At 41.4% G+C, this 22,746-nt stretch overlaps 1 protein-coding gene across 1 annotated transcript in view; it reads left to right on the forward strand.

Annotated features, from left to right (window-relative positions):
- ctnna2 (catenin (cadherin-associated protein), alpha 2) overlaps positions 1-22,746 on the forward strand; it is a 509,943-nt gene that overhangs the window by 345,974 nt on the left and 141,223 nt on the right. The window contains exon 8 of the mRNA XM_049572760.1: positions 14,795-14,875. Coding sequence (XP_049428717.1) covers positions 14,795-14,875 — 81 coding nt within the window. The remainder of the gene's footprint in view (positions 1-14,794; positions 14,876-22,746) is intronic.

The raw sequence follows: 22,746 nt of genomic DNA on the forward strand, positions 1-22,746 counted from the left end.
ACACTGTATGTACACGAGTTTATCCTTTAGTCCTAATTTTTATGACTGAGGATTGTTGTTATTGTGTTACATCAGTCAACCAATTAACCATGTATCCATGCACACAGTGTGTTAATCCTTCATTCTGTGTTTACCCCATCCTAAACAAACTGCTCATTTCGTACTTACGATGTGCTTGATGATAAGCCAGATGCTTCCTCTCATCCACAGCCTGCTTGACCACAGATGCTAATAGCCAGTGACAGGCCCTCAGTCTAAACATGAGCCAGTGTAATGAGAGGAGTAAGCAAACGGCATCAGCCATTAAACATAAGAGAGCTTGTGCCAGGAGGCACTCCGGCTCCTCCTCGGGCAGCGCCGTTCTAGGCTGCATTAACTCTAACTTACAGGAGACTGCCAGGCTCAAACAACACTGTTACAGATACCATGGGCAACCATGTGAGAGGAGAGGAGACATGAAGCCCTCGTATAAGCAGCACATGGGGGGTTGGCAGTTCACTGGCTGTCCTGAGGCTCCACACAGGAGCTCTGGGTACTCATTCATTCTCCCACTGCAGAATTTAAGGTTTGAGACTCTGTGTGTGTGTGTGTGTGTGTGTGTGTGTGTGTGTGTGTGTGTGTGTGTATGTGTGTGTGTGTGTACAGGTGCCTTTAATATTTCTAATAAATTATGAAATACTCATTTAACATTAATTGTTGTAATGTATATGGTCAGTTAAAAGAATATTGACCTGATAGAACATTGTTTGCTTATACATAGCATGATAAAATACACCTTATTAAATCATTAATCCTTGAAAAAATGGACCTCCTGCTGTTGGCTGCAGGAGGACCATAGGGTCATTGTCTGTATGATCCTGTTTGAATAAGATATAATAGCAAAAGCCTTCTTTTTTCTTTTTTTGGCAGCAGAAAGCTGAGGCTTCTGTCCCCACTGTCATGTCATGACCTTACCTTACCTTACCTTACCTTACTTGCTGTGCAATTGTGGTATTTTGCCGTAATTACACCAGAATTTCCCTGTAATAGCTGCGGGAGGTCATTGTTAGCATAATCCTGGATATATATCAATTTAAAATAAAAACCATAATAGCGAGAGCATTCATACTTCATGCAGCAACAAGGTGAAAAGTCTTCCCTGTCATCAAGTCATTATCTTATGTTTCCTTACATGAATGCGGTGCAATTTAAGTATTTTGCCCTAAATACTTACGCCAGGGCCACACCGGACGCAGAAGCGCTGCGAATAGCTTCGAAGCGCCGAGAAGCGAAGCCAGTTTCCTTTCGGCGCCCATTTTAACCGGTTGTGTCATCCACACTGGCCGCGCCGCGCCGCGCCACACAGCTCCGTGGCCAGCGCTGCAGCGATCATTTCGGCGTCTGGTCTATTTTCTGCGTGAGTTGCGAGCAAATGTGTCAAGCCGGGCAGGAAGTCAAATAAAGGAACAACAACAGCATCCGGTCAATTTTCAGAATAAAACAAATTTCAAAATAAAACACCCCATTTGACAAATGTGATGTATATATGTGTGTGTGTTTATATACATATTAGTCAGTGGTATCTAAACAGAGTGTGAGAGAGATGAACACCCACACCCACAAACACACACACACACCCACAAACACAAGAGAGAGAGAGAGAGAGAGAGAGAGAGAGAGAGAGAGAGAGACACACACACAGAGAGTAGGTCGGCTATGGGGGGTTGGGGTTGGGGCACACACACGCAAACAGAGAGAGATACCCATGATGGAAAAACAGCCCCAAATGTGATGGAGACAACAGCTGGGAGCAGAAGCGCTTGTCGACCGGCGTGGAGAAATGCGCGTCTGATGTGTACGGGCTCGCGCGAGAATTTCGGTGCGCTGCGCTTCGCAGCACTTCATTGGCAGTGTGGCCCTGGCATTAGGAATTTCCCTGAAATGACTGCAGGAGATCATTGTCTGCATAATCATAATAATAATGTTTATATGTATCTAAAATAAAAACCACCTAGCCAGAGCATTCATTCTGTCTGCAGCAGAGAGCTAAGGCTTCTCTCTTCCATGTCCTCATGTTTAACAACAGTAATGACCTCACTGCACTACTTTACATGAGGTGCAAAACGGCACAAAAACATGTGCCAGCATCAGAGGAATGAATGGATGTCTTTTCACTCTGCTTATGAAAATGAGCATATCCTGAAATCTAAATAATGTACATAGTTCAAATAACTTATGGAGTGTTAAGGAAAGAAATCTTTATGTTTCAACATTCAAAAATCTTTTGGATCAATATTTTCTTGTGTTTTTATTTTGTAAAATTTGATGAACAAACATGTTACTTAACAACAAAACTTGAATACTTTTGCTTTAGCTTTCATTGTACAGATCTTAGGGATATTACGCATTTTAAGATTCTCCAAGAAATGACATCACAATAAGCAAATATACCGATGTGGCCATTAACTGACCATTTATATCGCAGAGTTCAAAGGGTTAATCAATGATTTAATAACTGATTTAATAAAATGACATTTGCAAGAATTCACCGTGCCTAAATGAAAACACCCAGGCAGAACCAGGAGGAGTCTCTAACGCAGTGTCAATCACTGCTGTTGCAGACACTGTGTAGCCCTCCTCCACCACACATACTCTCAATTAGTTGTGCTTAGTATCCTCAGCACGTGGCTTCAGGAGGAGCTCTGGAAACACAAAGGTTTAGAAACAACCAACCAACCACCTCCTTTGCCAAAGAAACCTTACATGGTGAAGATAAGTAAACAAAAGACAGCTTCTGTGAAAGTGAAAGCAAGCCTTCCCATGATCAGTCTGTTTATGTGTCTTTACAGTGTACGCTACTGTTGGCCATCACACTCTCACTCTTACCTTCTCACGTGTTAATGTTTGGCCATGGACTTTCCATGTCGACATGTGACGTGCGAGGTACACAGGGTACGTTGGTTGTTGACATTCTGGGACACCGTGTCAAGTTTAGCCTGTTAAATGCATTGTCTTCTTTCAAAATACACTTCCATTTTCAGAGGAAATTTAACGTTTGCATACAGTCTCTTTCAAAATAAATGCACTTTTTCCTTCAACAACAAACGTACATGGTTATGTTTAGCCAACACACACACGTGGTTGGGTTTAGGCAACAAAAGCACATGGTCGAGTTTAGGAAAAAAGAACAGGGTTTGGTTTTAAAATCACACTGGAAGCAGACACTGACCTCCTGGGTGAAAGTCCTATCCACCACCCCTCTTGTCAGCCCCCTTAACGTGCATTTTTGTCCCGCTTTGTTTCCCCCTTATCATGCTGACGTGAAAGGTGTCTGACGCTGGAAGTCACTGCCTAAGCGCCGGTATTCGACGACTTCAGTATGCAACTAGGTTGTGTTAGCAGCAGCATGTGCACGTGCAGTGATTGGCACTGTGTTTGTGACTTCTCCTGGCTCTGATTGGTTGTTTTCGTTTCAGGCGAGGTGGCTTCTTTGACATCTCATTAAGAGCATGAGGAGGCACCTGATGTTTTCAGATTATCTGTCTCATGTACGACTGTCAGCATACAGAGACAGTGAAAGTAATTTTTTCATAGAAGTTACCTACTGTAGTTTTAATCCATTTGTTTTGTTGTAACAGTAAAAAACACAAACCAGTGATTCGTGGTACCCCTGTTTAAAAAAAAAAAAGTCTGCTTTGCTCATAATGAAATAGGCTGGATGAGCACTCTGTGTGCCCTCCTCAGAATTGTAACTGATGTGTATAATTTGTGAAACATAAAGGATAATGAGTTGCATGTGGTGCACCAGGAGTCCCAAGGACAAGGATTGAGAGCCACCGCCTTAGGTCATTATCACTTTCATTAAACCTCATTAATAAAAAAGAGTCTGGTGTTCAGACCTATATGCATGCCTTTGAAGACATTACATAAACAGTATGTGTCTCATCTGTTAATCAGTGCCTACAACAAGATTTTTCCACATGACTGAAGAGACTAACTTTTCATTCCCTTATTATTTCACTGTAAACAGCTGCATGAAAAAACAAAAACAAACAAACAAAAAAAAACAGTTTTCGACAGCTACAAAAATAGCCGAAGCACGTGAAGCCCCTTGAGGCGAGATGTAAAAATAATGTGTCTGGTCAATGTCATCCAAAATCTTGTGTACAGTGCAAGGCTGCACACCAATCTGCAGCTCCTTCATGCAGTGTAACACAAATAAAGGTCAAGCTATGTCTGCACCCCGGCTGTTTTCCTGCCTGGTCAGTTTTGTGATCTGTGTCGAGGGAGGTGAAGGTGCAACAAGTGCAGATAATCAAACATTTTTATTATCAACTTCTTTTCATATGATAAACTTTTATGTAACATCGACTGTAAATATATTGCACAAGTCATATAGATGGGTAGAATCTAGTGCTGCTCTTGTCGACCAACAGTTGCCATTTAGGGCCATTAGTCGACTAGTCACCCGCATGTTTACAATATTAATGTAATTATTATGTAATTATAATGATATATTTTGGGCGGGGCAACACAATGGTTTGAGTTGAAGGTGTGAGAAAGAATAGTATCAGTAACATTGTTAACACTGTGCTACATTAGAGAGAAATACAAAACCGTACTAATGAACCTTCATTAATATAGGCCTATATTTTATCTACAAGTGCACGTCACACACTGAGCGAGCCGCCTGTTAATGACGCTGTGGGCAAAGCAGTAATGATTGTGCTAAGTGGCTAATGGGCATGTAGCTACTTCCATGTTTCAGATGATACGTCATGTTTGTAGTCGACCAATGAAGATGAGTTTACATATCACCTTGGGTTCATCCTTCACCTTCTCAAAATGATCCCACACTTTAGATTTCCTGCCCGACATGTTATTAACTAGCCTGTGGAATAACCGCAGGTAACAGCCCTGGAAATTAGGGGTCATACACATGCTGCGCCCTTAACCGCCTGGAGAACGCGAGGTCGGTACCGGGTGCAAATTTTGTGCCTTTTTTGTGCCAGCATTTAAGAGCGTGGCTGCAGCAGGTTGCTTGTTAAGCAAGAATTGTATAGCCTATTTACCTGAAATCCTGAGTGCAGAGCTGATCTTCTTCCAGGCGCTGTTTAAAAGTGTGTAGGCCTATTGTCAGTGGGACAGATGTAAAGCTCTGGGTAGCCCTGCACTAACATGATCAACTTTTCCGTATTTATCAGACTGAATATTTACAGAAGAAGGGAAAGATATCTGTCGGCTGTGATTGGTTTGTAACATGACTCCTGTCTGACTGCTGAGTGTGGCCTCTTCCTGTGTCTGTCTTTTCAAATTAAATTCTCCCATGGTCCAGTCATATAGGTTTTGGTTTATTTTGACAAGCTGCAGCTCATGTTGCTGTTTTTCTGCGATTAAGCAACCAATAAAATCTTGCCGACTAATGACCTTTCAGGTCGACTAACATTTGGTTGACTATTAGGGGCAGCCATAGTAGAATCATTTTATTCTTTCATTTCAGTGATTGGTGGGAGCCCAAATTACACTGGAGCTAAATTTTCTTTTAGTTATTAAGTTATTTAGTTAGTCTCAAAGCTCAAAGCTTCTCTGGGACAGGATTTCAGATGTACAGCTCAACAGATACATCATATATAAGTAAATTAAATTATAGAAAAAGCAGTAAGGGCTAGTAGTCGATGTTCAGTCTGCATGTCGTCTCCATGTCTCAGGTTTCCTCCTGCTGTTTTCTCCCTCATTGAGTGAGACAGTGAACTGGACACTCTACATTGCCCGTAGATCTAAATGTGATTGCGAATGGCTGTCTGTCTTCATGTGTTACCCCTGTGATAAACTGGCGACCTGTCCAGGCTGGCTGTATGCCCAACGTGAGCTGGGATGGGATCCATCCCTTCACAACCCTGCACAGGATCAGTGGGTATAGAAAATAGATGGATGGAAAAACAAAATGACATCTAATCTTTCCACATGTGGTCCCCTCAGAACAATGTTCAGCTAACTAACCTGTTTCACTTAGAAACACACAAACACGTTCTGTAAATGACATGTCTGTGCTTATTTGCTTCAGCATTGCATTGTGCACGAGCTGTATATCTATTATTTTCCCAGAGGGTTATAATGGCTGTAATGAGATTATGATATGGCATCTATTTCTGTACCATGTTGCTCTGTCATCTCATTTAGTCAAAGGGGAAAAGAAACAATTCTAATCGGAGCCACTCATCTGGAAGTATTTTTTCCAGCTGCAGGCATTGTAGCGTGTTTTCTTTTTCAGTATCCTGTAATCAAACTAGCTGATAGCCACCGCTGCACCTCTTTAAGTTCCACTTAATGAGAACAAGTCAAATTGGCCCATCTATGGCACTACAGCTGAGGGAGCACAACTTATCTTAATGAGGATCTAGCTACCCATTATCAGCTGGTAACCCGACCAACATGTTACCACTATTATCAACCCCCACCCCGGGGCTCGCACATACACAAACACTTTCTCACCCGCTCGTTATCAGCTTGCCTTCTCCTTTAAGCCCGCTGCAGACAGTGTAACCACATTGGACAGTAATTGTACCTCTCGCTCCTGCCTAATTGAATTGACAAGGAGCCGGAATTGATGTCATTTAACACATTGATCTTTGGAGACAATGAGACAGAATGCCTCATGCCCCCCCCAACACCTCCCCACCCCCGTTTTTCCTCCCACCTGTCTTCTATTTTCTTCCCTCTGATTCATCTGCCCATTCCTTTGATTTGCCATGTTATTGCCTATGAATTACCAGATTCATTCCTCACTTCTTTCGCCATCCCTCTGTTTCAGCGTTTTCTCGCTATTGTCATTTTTTTTTATTGCATTAGTTTCAAGGGAGGTACAGAGACGCGGCGATAAAAACAGAATTTAGTCCAATTAAAGACTGAATGCAGTCGCATTTTCCTTTTAATGCGTCAGAAATATATTGATCGCCTGCATTTTCATTAAGTCTGTTCTTTTCGTTGATGGCAGGAATAAAAGCTTTGGACATTTATTCACATAATGCTTACAAATACCATACAAATAAACATAGACAACAGTCTGGATCAAGAAATCAAAGAACTGCAAGGTTAAACAAATTGTCTTCCAGCACGGCTATAAAACAGTCATTCATTTTTTGTAACTGCTTATCCTGTTACTGGGGGTGCTGGAGTCTATCCCAGCTGACATTGAGCGAAACCCTGGACAGGTCACTGGACTATTACAGGGCTGTAGGGCTGCCACTAACGATTATTTTCATTGTCGACTAATCTGTCGATTATTTCTTCGATTAGTCAACTAATCATTTCATCGAAAAATGTGTTAAAATGTTGAAAAACATCAGTCTGTCGCACCCAAACCCCAAAATTACATCATCTAATGTCTTGTTTCATACTCACGCCGAAGGGTTTTAGGTCACTGTCACAGGAGAGCGTGTAAAGCTGCCAATATCTGAACTTAAGAAGCTGCAATAACAGTATTTTGGGGTACTTTTATAGTACTGTTCTATGAAAAATAAGTCAAACCGATTAGTCGACTACTAAAATAGTCACCAATTATTTTTAATAGTCGATTAGTCACAGATTAGTCGACTAATTGTGGCAGCCCTACAGGGCTGACACAAAGAGACAGACGCTCACGCTCACATTCACATGTACTGGCAATTAAGAGTCACCACTTAACCTAACCTACATGTCTCTGGGCTGTGGGAGGAAGCCAGAGTACCTGGAGAAAGCCCATGCTGACACAGGGAGAACATGCAAACACCCCAATTCTGTTGCTGTGAGGCGACAATGCTAAGCGCTGCACCACTATAAAACATTCAGCTACAAAAACAGATAATACACCTGTTTATTTACTGTCATTGAAACAATACTTAAAGGGGAAATACGCCCATTTTCAAAAATCGTACATGTACATGGTATTCCTATGGTCTAAGGCAGTCAGAGAATATCACTAAACATGAACAACTCAAAGTGCTAAAACTCAAATTTGTGATGTCATCAAGAATAAAGTCTGGAGCTGCTTCATAGACAATGAATTGGAAAAGATTTTGTAAACAAACCTGAGAGCACCCAGGAGAATGTTCTGAGTTTGTTTCTGTTTCATAACTGACAGCACTACAATACGACTTTTCTCATTCAAAAGACATTTTGTAAGAGTGACTAACTTTGCTCAGAATATGTGAATCATCTGCTTTCTCTCTTTAGAAAACATCAACTTTTATTAATTTCCAATGTGAACACACACCAGACTTGTGTATTCATGTAAAAATTGTACATCTCGCTCATGACCTGCCGAGCGTTTTTCAGAACTCTTTAAAGTCTTCCTCAGACATTTACTCATATTCCACACTCTAAGGACCTTTATCGTCCATATCGTCGGACTTCTCTTAATCAATATTCATTGAACTACAGAGGACCATCTCTTTGGAACAACCCTCATCCATCTCTGCAATCATCATTGACATTATCATCAACAACAAATAATCTGTTTCTACAAAACCTGGCTCCAGCAGCTCTGGATTTTACACCCAATGATATCACAAGCTTGAGACTTACCTCTCTGGTTTCTGGCTCTGAGAGAGTAGCTCATTTTCACAAATATCAATTGAACTCTGCACAGCCATGGAAATAACATATTGGAATTCTCAGTCTTGGTGGTGTTCCCCTTTAAATTTGAGCCCTAGCTCTCACTTTACATTTCAAAATAAAATAGAGAATCGACATACCTGAAGCCAAGCGCCATGTTTTTCTGCACATTATGCAGCTGCTACTGTATGTCTTATTCCACCATTACAGGGTCTGAAATGCAGTGAAGCAGATTGCGCAGCAGTGCACCACTGAATTACACAACTTACTTTGGGAGGGCCTGAGAGAGCGAGCACGCTCAGGGCCCTCAGCCGTTCCACCAGCATGCACCGTCCACCAGCCGTCTCCTGAGTGGGCAAGAATAACTCCACACGCTACTGCCTCCATTACCCCGCACACTAGATGCTTATTTTCAGGCACCCTCCTCTATCTTCCTCTCCCCGACTGAGAATGAACGAGTGCACACCGGGGGGTGGAAAATAATGGATGGGGACAGTTGGGAACATTGTCTGCAAAACACCACGGGGACTTGTGTTTACCAGACAAAACTGAACATGCACATTCCATTATGTGGCAGTCAAAAACTAAGCAATCAATGTTTCTGTATGGGAGACAATTGAATCAACAGGCAACTGTGTTGTCAAGCTTTTAATGGCTGTGAATTTGAGAGCGGAATTGCCTGCACATACGGGGCACACCTGGATGGGAACGGAGGGAAGTCAAATAGTTTCCCAGATAAACACCATAGACACACAAATTCAATAACGTGACTCGCTTTGTCTTCCTCACTTTGTTTCTTTCCCTCTCACACACATATCAGAGTACCACAGTTTGGGCAGACCCGGGCTGAATATGAGCCTGACGCATTGACTAACCTATGATTCATCATCGTGGACTTCCTTGTATATAAAGTTTGTGATGGGGGATTCATGCGTAGTGCTTTTAATTGGGTGCTTTATGTTTTGCAGGAAACCCAACATGAGCAATACATTTTTTATGGCATGCTGAAGGAGTTTTGACATATCAAAGCAGAAGAGTAATTACAGTATAAGAGGAAGCATATTTTTAGTAATGGTAGCCCTCTTGACTTACTGTAACTGTCATGCATGCTGCATTGATCTTAATGATACAAGATTATACACAGCACTGTGCTAGATATAAGAAAATAAGCTCACCAATTACTACTGCTCGGTTGTCGATAGGAGGTCAGAATAATAGGTGATGGGTTTTTTCCCCTGTGGACTGACATCACTGTGCTGTTTTAATCTCCTTAAGTCAGATTAAAGAGTTCAGAGTTTTGGGAAGTAAAACAGCTGGGATTTCAGATTCCAGAAAATGAAAAACCAAAAAAAAAACCAAAAAACAAAAACAAAACAACACAAAAAACCCCACCAATTTTGTTTCAGCGGTGTGTCTTTTTAATGAGAGTTTGCTTGTGTCATGAGCAGCCTGACCATTTTCTCTTTCTTGCAGTTCAATTAAGGCTGTCAGTTATACACAAAATCGTGTGAATATATTTGAAGTGTCCTCGGAAAAGGTTCAAGTTAAGCCCTCTTTTTTTATTTTTGGTGGTGAGCATCTTCAATCCTATGCGTCCCTCTGGTGCCTTAATGACACATTAGGCTCTTTAGGCAGCACAATGACTAATGTTGTCATGTCCTCTGCTTTGGCATAGAAGAGCTTGTCTGTGCTTGCACATCAAAGTGAGAGTGCCTGTATGAGTGTGTGGCACATAATGGAAGGCAACTGAATGCTATCCTCATTTCCTCTCCTCCTCTACGTCAATCAGTAATTCTTTAAAAGATATTTTGTGTATGTTGCAGAATATGACTTTCAGATATAACAACACCGAATGCATGCAGTACAGTAGTGGGGTTAATGTCAGGTGGGTTTTCCTTTTCATGGAATCTCAAACATATTGTTCTCATTATGAAAAACAGTTTTCTTCCTTTCAGTTTGGTGCATTGCTCCTCAAAGAAATGACTGCACTGTGTGATTGCTATTAGAAGAGGGGGTGACTAACTGTAGTATGAGCTGGGAGACAAATGACTCATTCCTAATGTTCAACATCCATATGAGAGAAAACTCGTGCTATATGAGCCTTAGACAAGGGCAAGCCAGCAATACATTAGCCCGAAAAGGGAATCATATCTGTTTTTATGGCTACAGGCTCTTTTCATTGAGCAGCACTTTAACATCAGTGACCTTGCACACGTGAATTCCCCACAGCGAGCACACCCACACTGAGACGCATGTTGGGCTCGAAGTGTGACAAATCTAAAATGAAGAAATTGCTTAAAGATTGCGGTTGTTTGTCCTCAAGTTGGCGTCTCTTTGAATGTCAAGTCTTTTGTAAGTCAGGAGAAGAGAAAGTGGATTTGGACTACTTGTTTTTAACTTCCAGAAGTGGTGCCAGCTCACTGACAGTTACATCACAAGTAGACTAAAGTTCTTTGCTACAGCCTCACGTACTTCCCCAGCCAAATACAACCTCAAAGAAAGAGCTCAGGTAGTCAATGTCACCATGTTGTGGGTCTGAGTTTACAGTAGCAGCTCAGCCTCCCCGCTGCTGCTGCTGCTGCTGCTGCTGCTGCTCGCTCGCTGTTTGATAGGAGACATATTCAGGACTAGTGTGGAAGCAGCAGTTTTACAACCTGATAGTGACCAAGGTGTTGAGAGTGACAATCAATTTTAACCTTGGTGTGAGTTTACTGTGAGGTGGGCGTTTGATGGGGTCTCATTTAGTTCTTCGTGACACTCAGATACAAGGCGCTCTGTTCCACTCAATTATCAAAAGGGCAGGACAATAGTGCAGCAACAGAGAGATAAGCAACCACATTTTGTGTCTCATTAAACAGGATAATGACTAAATAGCTCCTTTACTTAAAGCCCTGTTGTCCTGTGGTCACTTTGCCTCAAAGAAATCCTTATTTGAGGATTCAGCAGGCGTGGATAAATGGGAATACATGACACCAGGTGTGTGTTTTTCTGCAAAGGCTGATGATCATTTTTGGTCGTTCGCCTTCGTGCTATGCGGGGCAGAACTGTCAGATGGTTGCCTGGCAACGACACAACTAATTTTGTATGCTGGTATTGCTTTGACAGGAGATCACCATGTCTTACAATCTGTTGATCATCCTGCTAACCATTTTTTTCCTTCTTCTTCTCTGCAAACCCAAAAAATATCTTAATAAAAGAAGCCACAACTGCCTTGAAGATATTAAATCAGCAGATTTGATTGCTTGTCTTTTTGTGTTAACTTGTCAAAATGAAGCAGAGTATTTGCATACATGATTTGCACCATCCAGAAACAACTTCCTCTTTATTAAAAAGGATCAATTGTGTATTTATATGTAGCTCAGGTTTCAAAAGGGAGAGACGAGCCACGCCTTTTCATTTGTCAGCTGTCAAAATAAAAGGACAGAATAATTAACATGAATGATTGTTTATAGACCTTTAATTCGAGCTGTGGTGGTATTTGACTTCGTGCAGTAGCTGATTGAGAGCACCTGAGGGAGGGTTATCAGCATAGCAGTAAATGTAGCCCATTCTTCACTTCTAAGATGGAGCACAGTCTTTAGCTGTGTCCCATTTCCCCACACCTCTTTCCACTTCTGATATTGCTGTTGTTATCCATTCATTTTACTCTTTTACTCTACTTATTGCAGCCTTACACCAAACTATTTTTCAAGCAATTTTACCTCTGTTGGTGCGCGTTCCCATGATCTCAATTGTTTGGAGTACTACGGTGATAAAACTGCCCATCTGTCATAGGTCTTTTTCTCCTCTTGAAGTTCAGATGAAATCAAACATGTTAACGCTCTCTTAAGTTTTTAGTCTTGGCTCACGCAAATACTGAAGTTCAATGACATTAACATTGTCAACAACCAATAGCTCCAGCACCAAACAGGAAGCAGCAAGCTGGGTGGATAGTAAACATGGAGGGGCTCTGGGGTGGCAAAAGAACAAGCTTTGGTTCTCTTGTACTGTGGAAAATTAGGAGAAACTGGTGACGCTTTGGAGTGAAAAGAGTCCATGTTTAATGAGCCAGGTCTCACTCTGAAGTTCTCAAAAATCCAGCGCTTGGGCAGTGACTTGTGGAGTCAGTCACTGATGACAAAAGCCGTTCTTTAATGTACGTGTCCTACGCAGTCGGTCACACTTATAGTTTAAGGCGTTACCCTGTTCTTTTTTCCTCAACTCAACCACGTGCTTTTGTTGCCTAAACCCAACCATATGCGTTAGTTGTTGGAGGAAATAAAAAGTCAGTTTGCAGTGTTGTACTGATGTAGTGCGTTTATTTTGAAAGAGACTGTATGTAAATGGTAAATTTCCTGTGGAAACGGAAGTGTATTTTGAAAGAAGACAATAATTGTAACAGGCAGAACTTGACACAGTGTCCCAGAACATCAACAACCAACGCACCCAGGGTACCTTTCACGTTGTGTCTGGACGTAGAAAGTCCATGACCAAACATCGATATGTGACGAGGTCGGAGTGAGAATGTGTTGGTTTCATTTGGCGTTCATCTGATCCAACATATGGAACATATTTTAGTGACAAATCTTAATTTTAAAAACAGTTAATCTCTTATTCCCACAATCTCCTCCAGCTAAAGCAGTACGGCTAACCAACAGAGGCTGTTAGCGAGTTGACTTGACAAAATTCCAAATGTAAAGTTTATAAATAATACAGTTTGTTCTTATGGATCATAGTGATGCCGAATTGGTAAGAATCAGTCGATATATGACGCCTTTCATCTTGTGTTTCCAGAGCAATGTGTTTTTGCAGACACATACGAAATTGTTATTATGTTGAATTTCTAAGAGGGATGGAAAATAATCTCAAAATGAATCTCGCTGTACTCTTGCAAATGTGACTCAAGAATGCCAGTCTCTGCAAATCTTGTAGTGTGTGACCAAAAGCTCACAGGGTGTCAGACTTTTGTCTTTTAAACATATTTTCAAAGAATTTTTCAAGGTCTTCTAGTGTATAGAGGCATTAGCTTGTAAAGAAGCAAAGGCTTTGATCCCAAAAAATTAACATACTGTAAAATAAACATTTAATTTCCCCCCTAATTTTCAACTATATCGTAGTAATCAATGCAGCCCAAATTCCACAAGCAAGCAGCCAGTTTACTGCAGTCATTCAAAGCTCTGTCTTGTTCTGACAGAAACAGAGACTATAATACCCAGAGTCCCTGAGGATAAATTAGGGAACATCCTTATCACGCTGGGGCAACTTATTAAGTGTTGTGCAGATATCGGTTTAATAAATTAGTGACAAAACTTTTCATTTATCTCCGTAAAACTTAACCTTTATTCACATACAGTACATTCTGTACAGCACCATTAGAATTTTACCACTTCCCGCTGCCTGAGACACACATATGCATTTCTCTAGAGGGATCAGAGTACCGGATCATTTATATGTGTCCTGGAGCAGAAATGGTTCACTCCAAGACACTGACAGCATCTTTCTAACCTTCGGGCCAAGCTGCCATCCAGAGCTAGATAGTAAAAGTCAAAATCTAATAACTGGAGTAGTGTAAATCACCCCACTCTTTTCCATGGTTTCTGAGCAAAAACAGTAGAGCTTGTAAGTGGTAAATGGGGCGCCCAGGTGGCGTAGTGGAGAGCGGAGCCTCTTTCTTGGCCGGGTGTTTCAATGAGCACAATTGGCAATATTTCTGTATGAAAGACGGCACGAGATCCTGTCCTAGTTTCTGAGCGTTAACCGGAGAGTAGGGGAATCTGGAAAAGCGAGAAGCTCCGTGCTGCTCTCCCCGTGGACCTCCCCCCGTCAGGTGAAAAAGAAGCAGTTGGTGACTCTGTGTGTGTCAGGTGGAGCACATGGTAGTCTACACTCTCCTAAAGTCAGCAGTAGGAGTTGGCAGCAGCAGGAAGTACTGCACACAGGGGAATTGGCGACAACTTAATTGATACTTGCCAGATAGGGTGGTTGCTAGGTAACATACCAAAATGTTTGAGTCATGTTTTCACTGACTCCGGTCTAATCGTGAAACGCTTGTAACGTCAATACATGTTCTGTGACAGAGTGTATTTTCGGAATTGGCAGTCGACCCTAAATATACTGCATACCCTTTGGTTCGGTTGCTTCAACAGGAAATGTACACTGTGAAATATGTGGTGCACTTTTGGGAGACTGTAATGAATTGTACTATAACTGTGTTAATGTGGTGTTTGTATGCTTTATTTCACAGACTGGCAGGAAAGAGAAAGGTGACCCGTTGAACTCAGCCATTGATAAGATGACCAAAAAGACCAGGGACCTGCGCAGACAGGTGAGTGCATTTTTCACGCTACTTCTCAACATCTCAATGTTGTGTTGTTGTTTTGTCCGTCTCTTAATACTCTCTTACGCTGCCTGTGTCACTCAGCCATGAGCCCATTCTTTTCATCCTAAGCACCTGAATCTTTAAAAACAGGTCATATATTCATTCACTTTTTTAAAAGGCTAAATGATGTCCTAAAACAGCTGGACACTGTAGCTTCTGACAAATGTCTCTCAAACCAGAGTAAGTAGTGTATTTGTCTGGGCCTATTTTCAGCAGATTCAGTGTTGTAATTGGTATTTAGAAAAATAAGTAGAGTATATGTGAATCTGATCAAATTAAAACCACAGTGCCCATGTTCATCTTAATTAGAGAACATGTTAGACACAGTGACACCGCCCTGATACAATTACAGGCCCCCCTTGGTGAAACTAATTGGGGAACAATATCACTGTCTTTAAGAGGCTGTGGCATGCTCAATTTTAGCTAGTGGTATCTTATTAAAGTAGACAACCTGAGGCATCCATTGATACTAACCATGTTGGCATAGCTTGTCAGGAAGTGGGTTAAATATGCTCCAAATTTAGGCTAGATTTTGGTGAGGGAATGACTGGCATGGCCATTTTTAAAGGGGCCTCTTACACTTTCAACGTTCTACGGGCACCCAGGCGTCTCCCCTAAACTTCAGATGGCTTGTTCCCAGTAAATATTTTGTTCCATACAATCAATGCACTCCTTTAGATTAAAACTGTATATTTGACTTTTTTAGGAAAAGGACATCCAGGCTATAGAGACAGAGCGCAACGCGTCATAATCTGAAAGCCACGCCCCCAAAGGGGAAACGAGGCCCGCTTTCCCCTCACACTTTACCCCTCCGTTTCCAGTCTGTTGAGTTTTCCCTAAGTCCAAATGCCGAAAAGTTGCTGTGTGGTGGGCTGCACGGCCAATAAAAACCCAGAGCTTAGCTTTTATCAGCTGCCGAGCAGAAAAACAGAACCTCGTAGCAGACAAAAGTGGATACAGGCAATAAAACGTGAGGCTTCAACAGGGAAGAAATTGTGAGATCCTGACACTTGGTATGCCTATGTGTGCCGCAAACACTTTGTCAAACCCTCCAAATGTATTTTTTAGAGTAACAGTTAACTGTATGTATGTATGTTAAGCTGAAGCACTGACAGTATGAATGCAACTTCTGTTATAATTGGGCCCAGCGCTCCACGATTCAAGCAGTCCAGTCTGCTCTAGGACTTCTATCAATTTACCAGCATGTAGAGGCATGTCTCAAAACAACAACGTGTGCCGGTAGTAGGAGCAGGCTGATGGCTGAGCATGCCGAAATGCTCATCTTCTTAAAAAAGAATCTCTACATCATGTTTTTTCCAAGACGAGCAAGGTGAGGAGAAGGGACACTGAGGTAGACCGGCAATATTAAGCTTATCAATATACCGTTGCCTCTCTGGTAGGCATAGCGTGCTAAAATAATCCTTTGCCATCTTATTATTAGCTAATTATTAGCTAGCTATAGCTAATCATTTTAGCTAGCTAGCTAGCAATTCAGTCGTGGGGACTTGAAGGTGCGGCTGCGGAGGCAGAATGACAGCGAACGAGCAAAGAAGCGGAGGGGAAGGCAGGCCTCGTTTCCCTTTTGGGGGTGTGGCTTTCAGATTATGACGCGTTACACTCTGTCTCTATTTGAAGAGCAATGAATCCCCTAACTCATTTATTTTTATATATATATATATATATATATATATATATATATATGTATGTATATACACACACACATATATATAATATACCTACGTCAACGGTCCTATATTTGGGACAGGAGACTATATGGGTCAGGCCTTTAATTCCTTTCACACAACACTGTTGCTCGGTAAAGATTGTGACAAAGTATTAAATTCTTCATTTTAACCAGTATGAATATTACTTATAAAAAAGTTGGGCCAGGACAGCGCAACAGAGAGAGAGTTACAGCACCTGGCATACCAACACAACACTACTTTATCCTGTTAAAACAATACTCACAACTTTGATTAATTTTTATGAAAACTGAAAACCCTTTTGTTTCTTTTGATCTGTGGACCCTTACAGGTTAAAGAAATATGAATAACTTACAAGATAATTGAGGACTGCACACATTATTTGAGGTAGCCAACAACCCAGTTTTGTACATCCAAAGAACATCTACAAAACAAAATGAACTGCCTGGCAACCAGCCCATGCCTCTAATTGAGACAGGCCTTTATTTGTCAAAATGTGTAACCCTACCTGGCGAGTAAAGGGGACTAGGCTTTTGATTGAAGTTTTATAGTATGGACGCGATTCCTTAGCTCTCCACATCGACATAGTTTTCATCTAGTCTATAAACTTCAACAGCATAATCAAAATCCTGAAATCCAGTTGTGGCCTTTGGTTTTGGTGTGCCACCCCAAAATTTCAGTGGCCTCATCTGACATCCCCTACAAAATATTTCTGGGGACACCACAGGTCTCACAGTGGAATATTGTTGCTCACTGAGACACGGCTGAGCCTCACTGCCAAAAAAAGCTTGATACTCCATGCTTATGAAGGATCACAGGGGGCCAGGTACAGGTCACTAGTAACAGGGTATCAGAAATGTGCAGTAAAATTATTTTCCAAATTACCCTCCATTAGTGATGAATAAGTAGGTGATTCATGCTGCGATACGTGACTTCAGAACTCAAAAGCAATATTGATTTATTTTTCATCGTCTTTGAGGACAAATTTAATCTTGCTTTCCACTGTTGGATCTTGCAGAGTACGAAAAAAAATGTCGGCACCATCCTTGCAAAAACAAAAAAAGGAGACACTTAATGAGCACTCACAAAGTGTCTGTTGATGTAATACAATAATTCAAGTGTGCTTCTGAGGTACTCCTTCAATTCTAATTAATTAAAACTGAAATTTTCATGACTTGTACCACACATCTTTTAGTAAAGATTGGAGTGTATCTGAGCAGGCATCTTGCCCCAGAAAAAAAGCAAACCTATTCATAAACCATCACGACATGAGTTGTGTTCCCTGAATACTGTTTCAGTCCCAGACAACCCTTTCCTGTCATGCAGTGCAGGATATTTTTTTGTGTGCTGGAGAGACACTCAGGCAAAATTGACAAAAGCAACTACCTTCACAGAGTCGCTGCGGTTGTGTCCTCTCTGACCTCTTAAGACCAGGGGATCATTCCAGATGGGAGGCTATAAGTCACCCTCCCGTTGGGCATTTGGTGGGGCTGCCTGACAGGCTGGCAGGCGGTACTCACTCTGACAGGATGTTCTATTGACTCAGGGTTCGGCTTGACAGAATGGGCGGTCTGTTTGAGCTTCGAATTTAGATGGGAGGGCAAACTCGTAGCCCACATGCAGGCATTACATAGAGCTGTGATACTGTAATTACAAGTTTAGCAAGTCAGTGGCGCCGTGTAGAGACACAAGACCTTCCTGAGGGGAGGAGCACAATTGCGCGTCTGAGCATTTCAGTCTCCACCGTCTCCATTGTGAAAAGGGGGGATCAAATAGTACAGCAGACAAGCACACATGACAGACAGCATTTGTGAAGTGGGAGCAGGTAAGACTCAACAAGCCTTGTGACAACGCCGCTCAGAGAAATGCGGCACTGTTTTTTAATTTATTTATTTTTTTATTCCCTTTCATTCTGTTGTGTACATACAAGACAATGCTAAGCTGTCTTGTTATCCAGGGCGAATTCTGTAGATGTCAGGCATGTCGTTCCCACCCCCCATTTTGTTTTCTTAATAAATGTAAATTTCAACAACACTCCCCAGTGTGACGAAGACAATGTAGCATTTTTGCATCATGCAAATGTTGATTACAAACATGACATTGAAGTTTGTTTTCCATCCAAAGCAGATAAATGAAGGATGCGCAAGCAAGTGTTGAACAGACCTCCTTGACTCAAAAATTACAGCCTGGCAACCTGTTGTTATTCCTGTCTCCCTCCACAGTGATTACGCAGTTGCTCTTTATTTACAATAGATATTAATCATCTGCATTTCCTGACAAGAGACCTCAATCAACACTGAAGTGTGTATTCAAAGCCATGCCCCAGCCAGGTTTTGGTGAGATTTACCTGATAGCAAAGATGTAATTTACCCATATTTCTTTTGCAGTTTCATGTGAATGTGAACAAAGACACACACACACACACACACACACACACACACACACAATGAAAAACAAAACTGAAGTCTTCACCCTGGGCTCCCTGATGCCATGCCCCTCAGCAGGCCAGCACATGAAATTTGCATATGTTCTAATTTACATATCGTATTAGTTTTAAAGTCCAGAGATAAATGCAGATTTTTTTTGCAACTCTCAGTGTAGGGAGGTTTTTTTTAGTCTGTCTTTGCCAAGGACTAAAGACAATGGGCTGACAATATATGAACTAAACAAGTGCTTCCCAATTGGTGGGTCGCGGTCCAAAAGTGGGTCTCGGATCCATTCTTAATGGACAACAAGTGGCTTGGAAATGTGTCAAGTTTGTAAAAAAAGGCACTTTATTTTGAAGTACAGTGAATTTCCAGTATAGAGCTTTCATTTTGAAGTGCCGTTCCCTGCTGTAGAGTGAGGGAGTGGCAGACAGCTACTTAACAGAGACAGCAAACTAGCTCAATGACATGGCCAAACACAAACACTGTGTGGACCTTGAACTAGTTCAGGAGAAATCTGGATCCCGTGGCTGGACCAGTTGGGAACCACTGAATTAAACCAAAACTCTGCACTCTTACAATGATAGAAACTGAATATGGTATGGAGAATTTTGTGTATATAATTTGCCTAAAAAGGAGAGATCACCATGTGCACATCTGAGATCTGGGGTGGTATTCACCAAGGTTCGTTGTGCAAAGAGTTTCTCCTATTGACAAAAATCTAAGGAAATCATTAGAATAATGACATTTTCTATAAATTTCCCCTAAAAGTCAAGACAAAGTAAAAAATAAAAGTATTTCGTAATGCATCTTAGCCCTTAAGAGAGCTTTAGTTAATAGGGAGGAAGACTTTTAAGAGGCTTAAAGACCTTTGCACAGAGTCAATTTTTTTCATCCAAAATTGTTGCACGTCAAAAAAAATAAATACAACCTCATGTTGTGTCAATCATGTTTCCACACTGAGTCCGAAACTTTCCTCTGTCATTAAAATTTTCAGAACAGGTTCGATTTTCTGGGATTTTTGCATCCATCAGAAGCCTTTAGAGAAGTTTGACCAAGAATCAGTGAAGAAAATGTGATGGCGGGACACATCCGCGACAAGACAGAAGAACGGGGCGCACAGAATCATTTCATAACTCAGATAGCTCACTTTTAACAGGTCAGATAGTAATATTCAGGTAGATGGTGATGATGGCGATGAGGATGTGGACTGCACTCAGAATTTTGAGACAGAGAGGGAGGACAGCTCCGCCCCTTCACGCAGCCGCAGTACCAAATACAAGACAGGGAGGGAGTGGTGACAGCTAGATAGGTAACTCCAGTGGAGAGAGGCACAAGGAGGAAATGTGTCTTTTCATTTTGTCACATATTGTGAATTTTCGCACTGAATACAACAATAGAACTTAGCAGAATCGGTGTGTAAGGTTCCTGTGTTTAACACGTTTCTTAAGCAGATGAGAAAACAGCAGAAAGACAAAAAGAGGAGGAGAAATATCCTCCAGACGCTAAATGACAGTGAGTTTATAAAATGCTACAGATTAAATTGCACAGGGATAATGTTTGTGATCGATCTCATTAAGAGATGCGCCCACAACTCTCACCCAATGCAGTAACGATACAACACCAGAAATAAAGTGATCACAGCATTAAGATATTTGGCAACTGGAAAAATGAACAGTGCAGCAGTGATGACTTGAGTCTGTCTCACTCCTCCATCAGCAGAGTGATCGTACTAACAATGAGAACACTTTCACAGTCTCATATTGTGATGAGGTTCATTGCTTTTCTGCTGAATGTCCACACCTTGCAGGCTCACAAAAGGGCAACCAATCACATCTGTTAAAAGAGAGTGTCATACCAAGCAACAAGGTCAATCACACCTCCTCACTAAGGTAAAAGTTTCTGTCGCTTCATTGCTCTGAGGATTTTCCTGAATCACACCTAAGCTAGGACTCCTTGCTAGAGTTTTTTGGGATAAGTTAGGAACTCTCTGAGAGTTCTCTCCGAATGTTTGTGAGGGTGGTTTTTACCTTTGACTGTTGAAACTGAACAGTATGTTCATTTAGAAGAAGAAAAGCTGTCTGTCTGATCTGTCCAATGTACTGTCTAAATATTATAGAAGATGGGCTCTATTTTGTTTTTACTGTCCTTTTTATTGTGCACTGTGCAATACTTTGTTTAGTGAGATAAAAATAGATTTTGATTTTGTAAATATGGAAGATGCATTAAGACCAAGATGGCTGTTCACATATGAAATATATAAATTGGCCAGTTATCTGGACAAAGACTTGGAGAAGAGGTAAAAAGCAATCTGTCAAGATGATCTGTAGACATTTAGTGGTTTTCTCACAATAGACCATTAAGGCCCTGATCACAGAGAACGTGTTTTGCAACCTGCAAAATGCAAGACACGCTACATTGCCTTTTTTTTTTAACTTAATGCCAGTAGTAAAAAACACAAAAAAAAACCAATTGCTGCACCTTTTTATTGTTGCCAAGCAACTGACCGTAGTATCTACAGGGTTCCTACGCAAGTATGGAAAAGTATGGAAATAAATTTGATCAATTTCCAGGTATTAAAAAGTATGGAACATGAGAAATAAAGTATGGAAAAATGTTTATGTTTCCAGACTATTACCACTGTTCTAAAATACTGTTTTCTAAAATAGAAAATTAGGTATTTCCAAAAATAATTTAATCAATCCGGATCGTGTTTCATGCTGGGCCAAGCAGTTTGTGTGAGAGCAAACGTCTCAGAAAACATACCGCCCCTTTTACCTGATTGACAAGTGGTATGTCCAGTCCGCTGCCCCATGACCCTCCTCCAGCCCCCCAGGTATCAAGTTTCACTCCAACACTGCACCTTCGACAAGAAGACGAGTTTCACGTGGTTCACAATGGGTAGATGCAAGTTTTTGGATGGATGGCTTTACAATACCGTATATAAATAGTGGTTGGCCAAGGATTCCCAATTCACACACAGAGCTAGATGCAAGCTTTGTGTGAAATCGTTTGACATCGTCAGCATGGAGGAGAAGGCGATTCTGAGCCACATGGAAAAACACACCGACATCTCGTTACTGCATCGCTTGCACCCAGAGTCCCAACTTTTTTGCCTCAGCCCAGACATTGAACTTACCTGACTTTTTATTTGCATGCCATTATGGTACTTGGCTACAATCGCCTATTAAGAATAATTAAATATGATGTGAAATATAATACATTGATATATTTACTCAGATGTCGCATATTCTCTAAAAAAAAAAAAAAAACGCAGACAAGTCTGGAAATTAGGGTATGGAAAAGTATGGAATTTTGAAATTCCAAATGTGTAGGAACCCTGTATCTAGTTCCTAAAATGTTCAGGCAGAGGGTACACAGAGATCTGTGTGGGTACATTAGAGCCTAATATAGAGGGTGGATCATGGCGAGTACCACCAGTTAGTGCAGGAGCTTCTCCTCCATGATGGCTGTTTCCAGGCATATTTTAGGATGACTCGGGGGCAGTTTGACAACTTGCTGTCTATAGCTCTGGGTATCCAGCAACTGCTACCACCAGTTTCCCCTCCATTGTTCACCAACTGTAAACTTGTTGTCGTGACCACCACAGAAGGCCCGCCTCTCAAATAATCCGATTGGTCAATGGGGAAAAAGATGACTCGGGGCACTTTTCCGCTCTGAGTTAAAG

This window comes from Epinephelus fuscoguttatus, linkage group LG3 (assembly GCF_011397635.1).
Source record: "Epinephelus fuscoguttatus linkage group LG3, E.fuscoguttatus.final_Chr_v1".
Classification (NCBI taxonomy): Eukaryota; Metazoa; Chordata; class Actinopteri; order Perciformes; family Serranidae; genus Epinephelus; species Epinephelus fuscoguttatus.